General features: G+C 48.2%; 1 protein-coding gene across 4 annotated transcripts in view; it reads right to left on the reverse strand.

The window, feature by feature from the left end:
• Nfia (nuclear factor I A) overlaps nucleotides 1-8,686 on the reverse strand; it is a 345,833-nt gene extending 337,147 nt beyond the window's left edge. The window contains exon 1 of one of the 4 annotated variants that reach the window (XM_034504122.2): nucleotides 8,168-8,686. In XM_034504122.2, coding sequence (XP_034360013.1) covers nucleotides 8,168-8,170 — 3 coding nt within the window. In that variant the 5' untranslated portion in view covers nucleotides 8,171-8,686. Of the gene's footprint in view, nucleotides 1-3,078; nucleotides 3,484-8,167 lie in introns of those variants that run through there. The other 3 variants (XM_034504120.2, XM_034504123.2, XM_034504124.2) reach the window with 3 other exon arrangements.
• Between the last annotated feature and the right edge of the window lie 760 nt (nucleotides 8,687-9,446).

The raw sequence follows: 9,446 nt of genomic DNA on the forward strand, positions 1-9,446 counted from the left end.
CAGATCCATTTTATAGTGCAAATAGCTCTGAATATAACATATCTGTGCTAAGACTTTACCTTATTAATGATAATAAACATGCTAAATAAACAGTTGTGGCTCTTAGCCCAAAGATACTCCCAGAATACTTCTTAAAAACTGCAAACTACATCAGTTCACGCTCAGAAGCTTTGCGTTCACCTGCCAACCAAATGCCCATAATATCTCTTCATTAAAAATCCTGAGAGTGAGGTCAGCTAGTCAGCATGGACAGTTTACGTCCCCAGTTTTACAACAGAAGTATTTATAATATATGATTCCCCGAAGGTTTCTATGATGCAAAGAAAAGCACACAGCACTTTGTGTAACTTTACTCACATGACAACTATATTTAGTCAACTTATTGACAGAAATATCTCCCCAAACATCCAAACTTTTAAAAACAGGGAAAAAAATTACAGGAAATGTTCAAGGAAAGCATAAATGATTGGGGGGGGGGGGGGGAGTGTGTCCTCATCGATCATGCTGCCGAATAAAACACCATAAAGTGTGTAATGTTTCAAAAAAATATTGAAGAGGGAAAAAAAGTAGCATTTTACATACATAGTGAGAATGTTACAGACCACTAGTAGAAATAAACCTGTGGACCTGCTTCAAAGCCGCATTACTTTGAATCAGCATCTAAAATGTGGATCTGTTTGAAAGCAGGCCAAGTTTAAGAGCCACAGAATAGTGGTAGTGCTGGAAACTACTTCTTTTTTTTTGAAAGTCTTACTCATAAATTTCTGCTGAACTGTCAGTATTTAGGCAGGTACAAGAGTAGGTTGTGATATGCCCATCCTCAATCAAAAGAAGAGGCCTAGCATTCTCAAGGTAAAGCCCCTTCAAAGTGCACACAAGCAAGCTGAGTTCACTCTTTCAGTGAGCATACATTTATCACCATGCTTACTGGATCTTTTTATTTTTTAAATGAGCAATAAACGGCTCAAGTTTCTCTTTCTGAAACTGGCTCTAATGTATTATAAATATTCCAGAAAGTTAAATAAATTGTAAATCAACGTTTAAAGACCCTCTCATAAAACAAATGAGCCTTTATTCCCTGTTTATTGTACATTTTCTTCACAAACTGCTACACCAAATAAGCGTTTCTCTTAGTGGTGTGAAGGCCCAGTGAATGCGTCAATCAAAGCTGCCAAGTGTGTAGGAGGGGGTAAGGGGGAAGAAAAAAAACTTTCTTAACGTGATAATAACTCAAGAGAAGCTAACTTTGTTAAATACCTGACTGTGCCTGAGGCCTGCATGGATTCGCAGGTATGCTCCTGAAATACACAACCCACGACCAGAACTTTTATCTTTTCAAATCTCACTCCAGAAGACAACGCTGTGTCCATGAGGGTCTTTCTCGCCATTGCAGCTTGCTGGTATTATCTACAAGTTCTATGTGTTGCAAACTTTTGCCAGCTAGAATTTCAGCCTTTGAATCTCAGCACTTTCACTGCAGACTATAATTCATTCAAATTATCTTACACTTTGCATCTTATCCATATGCAATTGTGAACCTTGCCAGAAGTGGTTGGAGAAGTTTCATTCCATACTTCCACAAGTTACTAAAATAGTAACTTTGGAAGTTGCGGGGGGGGGGGGGGGACTTTTACAATAACTAAAACAACTGCTATCCATTATTAATGTGAGGCCTAAATCCCAAACAGACCATCTCCACATAAAAGATGCATTTAAGAGTCTTCTGAGATCAAATAGCCAGTGTTATTACTGTTAGATACTGCAGTAAGAAGGGAAGTCATATGAGAAATAAATCCAGAATCTACAGTGGAGAGGAAAAGCTATTGATACTTCCAGCCTTCCAAAGTATTCCCGGTAAACCGTTAGCTCTAGCTCTTTGAAGGCACACAGTAGTAGCAGGGTTTTGAGGGAGTCGTGAAGAAACCTTGTGCTCGAAGCATATAACTTCATGGAGGTGATTACTGGTCAGGGTGCAACGTTTTAAAGCCATATAAAGACTCGTGCTTAAAGAGAAAAATTAGCGCAAATCACTCTGACACTTTATGCCTTTTAGTCAGAGAAAATAAATAATATATTCAAACGGGACCAGATCCCGAGCCGCAAAATAGCAGTGTTTCCTTGCTGCTGGTGCAGACTAGACCGGGAGGGATGGGCTGGGAGGCTCGGGCAGGAGGGGCAGGCGGAGGGGCGCCAGGCCCCACGCTGCGAGTGGGGCTGCAGGGAAAGTTGCGGGGTCCTGCTGCCTGAGCCGCCCGGGACTTGCCTAGGCGGTGGCGGCGGTGGCGGCCGGGCAGCCGATCCGGCCCTGGCCGCTGCTCGCCCTGGAGCCGGAGCCCCACTCCGCCCGCAGCGGCCCGGCCCGGCCCGACCCGCGGCCTCGGAGGCTCTCTGGCCTGCGCGGCGTGGGCTCGGCCGGACCCCGAAACTTTCGCCTGGGGGGTCGCGGGCAGGAGGCGAGGACTGCAAGGTCCCGGGCCGGCGCGGGGCGTGCGTCTACGCAGCCCACGAGCGAAGGCTCGCACCGCCCGCCGCGTCCGAGGGGCGCTGCCCCGGGGCGGCCCGCAAAGCTGGCACAAAACAAAAGTAAGAGTTCGGGGCTTCGGCGGGGTGGGGGGCGCGGCGGCGCGGGAGGACACCGGCAGCCAGGGGCGCCCCGGTGCAGCCGGCGTGCGGGGCTTGCGGGGGGCTCAGCCGCCCCTCCCTGGAAGGAAGCGGAGGACTCGCGGGCACCGCGCTCCGCTCCGCGCCGCAGCCACCGAGTCCAGATTGCAGCGTGTCAGGGGCTGCAGCCGGGGACACACGTGCGGGGCGCCCGCCCGCAAAGCCCGGCGCTCCGCAGTCCGGCGCCCCGATATTAATTAACGCATTAATAAGAGGGCGCCATTAGCCATGTGCCCACACAAATGGCCGAGCAGGAGGAATGCACCCGCATGGAAACAAAGTTACTTTCTTAAAGCTGCAGCCCCCCCCCGCCCCCACCCCCCGCACACGCGCGCGCACACACACACAGAAACACGCGCAGACACGGCTCCCGCCGAGGCACACCGCCGCCCCGCGCCCCCCGCAGCTGCTTCTTACCTGGGTGAGACAGAGCGGAGAATACATAACTGCCGGGCGGCGGGGGGTGCGTGCACGTCTGTGTGCGGGCTGGAGGTGTGCGTGAGTGTGGGTGCGAGAGGGAGAGAGAGAGGAGGAGAGAGCTAGGAGATGGTGGGGGGGGAGGAAAAAAATCAAGCCTGCTTCTTGCGTTCACATTTCCAACTCGGCTCAACTGCAGCAGCCAGCGCTCTTGCCGCTCCACGCGCTGAACTTTAACCCCGCCTAGAGTTTCCCTACACTCCACTATACTGTCTACTGTACGCGGGCGTTAAAGGCATAGCGCACCCTTTCCCGCTCCCGCGCCGGCCGGCCGGGTGCCCGCGAGCTGCCCGCGCGCCCGCCTGCGCCGCGTTCTGTACCGCACCGCACGGCCGCCGCCCGCTCGCGCCGCCGCCGCGGGGGGGGGGGGGAGGAGGGGGTGTGTGGAGGTGGGGGTGGGGTGGGGTGGGGTAGGGTGGGGGGAGCCGGGTGGGGGAGGGGTGGCTGCGGAGCTGACACCGGTCCCCAGTCTTGCACGGCCGCCCGCTCGCTCGCCCGCTCGCCCGCTCGCCCGCCCGCCAGCCGCTTGCTCCGCGCTCGCTGCCTCCCGCGGCCCCCGCCCCCGCCCAGCTCGGCGCGGTCCCGGGAACGCGGCGCGGAGCGGTTTTTTCAGCGTGTCCTCCGGGCGGCTATAGGCTGCCACAGGATGTGCTTAAGCAAACAAAACTACTTTTCCTCCTCCCCATCCCCCCCCCACCCGCGCCGCAGCCCTTCGCGGACGTCGGTAGAGGATTGGGGCAACTTTGTCCGGGGCGCCCCACACCCCTATGGGCCGCCGGGTGGGCTCCCTAGGAACCCCAGAGAAGGGCGCGCGGTACATTTGCATGTATGCAAATTTCTTGTAAAAATCAGACCTTCTAGGTAACTTTTCCCCCCTTCCTCTGAAATGCGGTAAAGCTCAAAGCATTGTAATCTCTCCTGAGAAGCTTTCTGTGGGAATAGTGTCGTCGGCAGAGATAATATGCACAAAAGCCTGCTAACTTTACAACTAAAGCCCTATAGCAGTCAGAATCTGGGTGCGGGGGGGGAATAATAAGATCACCCCAAAGATTCCCCAGATTGCGGGGGAGGGGGATGTCTGGAGAAAGGAAAGCGGAGAGTCATGAGCGACCCGCTCTTCTCTCCCAGAACTCAGGAGCTGGTGGGTTTGAAAACAAACGTCCCCCCAAAAGTTCTATCACATCAGAAACAACAGTGGTTTCGCTGGGACATTTTTCTGTATACTGAGAAGGAAAACTGTGAAAGGGTCGCCCGCCCCCTTAGGAAAGGGATATGTATCCCCAAATGGGAGCCCAGGACTAGACGTGGGCTAACCTCTGAGTCCATGTTCCCCAGACACACTCTAGAAAGGTGCGTTTTGTGGATCCCCACTTTTCCCTCCCCCAGGTAATAGTTCTCAAGATGGAAAAGAGCTTCCTGCGATTATTTTAGGTTTGCTAAAGTATTCTTTTGGCAGGAGGGGGGGGGCGGTTTTAGGGTTTGGCACCTTGCCAACAAGCCTGCTCCTCCAGCTTTCCTTTTCTTCTTTCCTTCCGTCTTTCTTTCTTTCTTTCTTTCTTTCTTTCTTTCTTTCTTTCTTTCTTCCTTAACTTAACACTTTCTCTCTAGACTCTCTTTTCTCCGAGAGGGGGAGGAAAAAGTATACCTGTCTTCTCCAAACTCTCATTTTCTCCTCCTTTCCCTTCCTGAAGTTTTGCAGCCTTCTGTATTTACCAACCCTTCTTTAAAACTCCCCAGATTCCGACACTGGCACACAGACTGGGGATCTGCTCCCTGGAGGAGGTGACAGGGCTAGAGTCTGCAGACATGCCCACCCGACAGAAGAGAGTGTAGCAGCATGATCACTTTCATTCAGATTTTTTTTTTTTCCGGGTGGGCAAGGATGCCACTAGAGAAGGCCAAATACACCGTTCTGCTGCGGCAGCCCGCAGTGTAAAGTTTTGTTTGTTCTTTAGTCCGTTTAGATAAAGCTAATGCTCAAGAATCCATTCTTTCCCACCCACCCGCTGCTCTTGAATATTCTTGCAATACATATTATTCCGATTACATATTAAGGATTGAAGGAAAGTAGTGACTTCAACCTTTAGTTAGGACGTCCATTTTCCCAAACTAAGCGACCGCCTTTCCTTGGTTCCTCGTGGCTTCCAGTAAGGAAGAAATGTCCTCCAAGCTAAGAGGAGTTAGAGAAACATTCCTGGCCACGAAACTCTTTGCTGGGATCTATAACTTCAAGACTCTCCAAGTTTCCTCGACAGAAGTTTCTGGCTGAGGGACCCAACATGTAACTGAGGCACAGTGACAAGTTATTGTCCCGTGTGTGTGCTCCGGGGACGCTCACTTCCAAACTGGATTATTATTATTATTTTGGTGTATAGATACACTTCACATCTGCCTCTTTTCAAAACAGCAAAGAATTTTGCTTTTGATTCTCAAGGGGAATTTTTTTTAATAACTGCCTGTCGCCATGTCTTCTTTTTTTTAAATGGGGGAAAGTAATTGAATGCTGATATTTCCACTTTAGAAACTTCTTTTGTTGCAGCAGTGGATGTGCCCGCGATTTCCAGCATTCTGCGGTTAGCAATATTATCTTAAGTAACTTTTGGCGCCCTTCGTAAGACTTTTGGATATGGGACGATTGTTTGCGCCCTCTAGGCAAGGGCTGGATCCAAGTTCAGCACCAAAGCCCTCCACATCCGCTCCTGCTTTCTCTCCTATCTGTGCCAGCTCCCGCTCCCTCCCCCGCTCCGGAGGAGGGTGGAAGGCGGGGGAAACACTACAAAGCCCAGTTCCAACTACAGCCTTTGCAAACTAGACTGAGAAAAATACCGTAGAAGAGTTACAGTTACAGAATGGCTTCTGGTAACTTTCTCTCCAACAGGCATAAATTTAAACACACAAAGAAACAGATGTTCCTCAGAGGACAGACCCGGGATAAAAAGCATTTCTAACTTTCTCCTCTCTTCTAGGTTGCAAAAGTAAATACTTGTCTAGAGTTCACAGAGATACTAAGAGAGGGAGAGGAAGGAAGATCTGGGGAAGAGGGGGGAGGGATGGGAGGGGCAAAGAGAAGGGAGAAGAGAGTGTAGAAAACACAGGTGATATATGAAAACTGGTTTATTGCAATCATATAAATGACCCATTGTTAGAAAGGGTAAACCCTTATTGGAAATATTACTCCAATCGTTTATTCTGCAAGTGGTAGGAGGCTGCCTTGAAACCCGGATTGTCTTTGCAAAAAGGAGGTTCCTGCCATGCTCTCTGCTATCCATATTCTGCCTGGCACAGAGCCCAGCCTTGCATTTACTGTTTTATTTGCAGAAACGTTACCTTGCCAGCTTTAGTGAAATCCTCTTAGATGTATAAATTACGTCAATAAAGTTTCACTTCTACATACATCTGAAATACCTCTCCTTTCTATTTAGTTAGGAAATTGTATTAATGTGATTTAGATTTTAATACCCAAAGTAGTGAAAATGACCAGGATCCCTAAGTGACAATACCATTTGCTCTATAGTTATCACCAAGACTAACTCTTAACTAGTATTTCCCAGCATCTTTCTTTTACTTGCTGGTCACTGGTGTGCAGACTTCTCTTAATTCCATATAATCCCAAATTGAATCATGTTGATAAATTGAGCACACAGTGAGTTTTCACATCAAGTGTCTGAACAAAGTTTGTCTGGAAGGCCCAAAGCCTCAGGAAATGGTTGGATGAGAATTAAATCCACATTCAAAAGTAAAGGATCCATATTACTTTCCTTGTATTCCCTACAGAATTAGGAGAGGGTTGATAGATTTGAACCTGAGGCTGCACGTTATATCTCCAAGACAAACTAAGGCAGCTGTTTTCCACCATGCAGATGGCAAGGACTTGAACAGGAGGCCAGACTGCAGCTAACAGGAGTCAGTTGTCTTTCATGGATGTACCCGCCAGTAGGGTTGTTGTGATAACACAAAGACATGTGAACTTGGCGGTTCTTAATATGCTCCTTGCTACTGACCATAATCTGAAACAGTAGATAGAATTCAGGAAAATCCAGTCCCTCCCTCCTCCTTTTCAAATCTATAGATAGTTGTCCATCTACCTAGGAAGCATTCTCTTTCTTTGATACATCAAAGATTCTAAAAGAATTAGTGAGAAGTTCTGAAGCACTTAGTGCAGTCCCAAATTGAGACATATTTCTCAAAGAAGCTAAACCGCCGCTCCTTCTACCAGTTACCAACTTCCCTGAGTGCTAAAAATAACAACTAATGCAAGGTTAAATATTACTCTAGCAGAATTTTCCAAAAGAGCAAAGTTAAAAGCCACATAGGATCCATGCAACCCCTCCCCCAACAGCCTTTTTTCTCCTTTAAACTAAAAACAACAACAACCACCAAAAATGCCACCCATCTTTCCTATTGTAATTGTTAAATCCGGAAGCGCTAGTATCTTTGACAGCTTGAACTACACACCATCCCCTTCAGAACTGCAGAGAACTTCAGATCTCCTTTGCCCCGCCCCCTATGGCTATTACGAACCATTGTATGCCCAAGCTTTCTCATGATTGGATAGAACTTCTGTCAGTCTCGCATGTTGTCCCATTGATTAGAGGATCGAATAGTCAATTATTCTCGGGTCCAGACATTTCTTTTCGGGTTAGGTTGACTGCAGCAGAGGCCAGACGTCTTTAACAGAGCAGAGCACGTACAGGATCCCCCCTCCCCCTCCTCCCTTTTCTGGAACGGAGCAAGCGCTAGGAGGAAAAAAATCTGTTAAGCTCAGCAATTTTTTCAAATCCTGAAAAAAAAAAAAAAAGAAAAAGAAAAAGAAACCCGATCTCTGCTGCACGTAACAAAAACACCATCCACAAAGCTGCATCTTTAAAAGAAAACCATCACAATAGACATTTACCCAGCAATCACTTAAGTGAATATTCAAGCTAGAAAAATTTTAAAGTCTTAGCCATTAAGCATAACCATTCTACCGTTGTTTATATAACGCATATCGTATAAATGTAAAATAGAAAGTTTAAGATGTACCACGTACCATTGCAATGTAAAAAGAGTACGTGAGAAACTTTAAAATGCTCAGACGAATTGCTTCATCGCTTGTCTCTGTTTTTTTTGCATTAAAAAAAATAGCTAAATAAACTTGGAACCGTTGAAAACCCGGAAGAGATTTTTTTTTAAGCTGCTGGCCAATTGCAAGCTTCTTGGATAATTTTTTTTAACTCCAAATCAAAAGGCTTCTACCAAGGATGGCAGAGCTCTCTCTCTCTCTCTCTCTCTCTCTCTCTCTCTCTCTCTCTCTCTCTCTCTCTCTCTCTCTCTCTCTCTCTCTCTCTCTCTGCCTCTCTCCCTCTCTCCCTCTCTCCCTCTCCCTCTTTCTCCCTCTCTCGCGGTCCGGTCTCGCTCGCTCGCTCTCTCTCTCTCTCTTTCTCTCTCTCCTCTTTGAAAGCGATCCAATCTAACCCGAGCTGGCTGCTTCTCACATTCTCTCTGGATTTGCCTGGTGTGCTTGAAAGAGACTTTGCAGAAGTTGCGATCCTTTCAGCAGCCCCTCTTTCCTCTCCCTACCCCCTTGTTTATTTCCGCAATCGCTGCAATTTGCATAGTAACCACGCACGAGGCGGAGGGGCCGGAGGGGGCAGGGACAGGCTCAGGCGTCCCCTCCTCCCTTTCCGCGCTGTCTCCTCCTCCCCCACGGCTTGTGACCAATGGGAGCCCTGGCCTTCAGCGCAAGCTCGGGTCGGGACTCCCGGCTGCAGAACCGCCTCCGAGTTGGTAGGCCCGGCTTCTGGGATCCGGGTTTTGGCGCAGGGCAAGTTTTCCTGCTTGCCGAGCTTACTGCAGGCTCTTAGAGATGGGAAGATTATAGTGCCTTTGCCTGCAGTCATGCCGGATTTCCATGTTTGAATCACGTCTGCACACCTGCTTTCTCGGTTTCTTTTTCCAGATCCTCTTGTGAGTTATTAGACTAGTTCATGATGGTTGGTGAGAGATTTAACCTTTATTTGCACTGATGTAGACTGAGAGTTAAAGATCCTCTCTGGTGCATTAAATCAAGACGGAGCAAAATGTCACAGAGACTTCAATGAGATAAGGCTTTCGTCCTGAGTTTAGAAGAAAAGAGAGTGGCCCTGTTGTCTATAGAGAACCAAACAATTCTTTAAAGGAACTGTATTCTTGATGGGTGGGCTCCCACAAGAATACAGTTCCTTTAAAGAACTGATATTTTAACATTCTAATTTCTTCGCCACGTTCCTAATTTATAAATATTCTGGCAAAACCTGGATGGTACACAGTCTAAAGCAGTCCCCTTTACC

The sequence above is a fragment of the Arvicanthis niloticus genome, chromosome 5, assembly GCF_011762505.2.
Source record: "Arvicanthis niloticus isolate mArvNil1 chromosome 5, mArvNil1.pat.X, whole genome shotgun sequence".
Lineage (NCBI taxonomy): Eukaryota > Metazoa > Chordata > Mammalia > Rodentia > Muridae > Arvicanthis > Arvicanthis niloticus.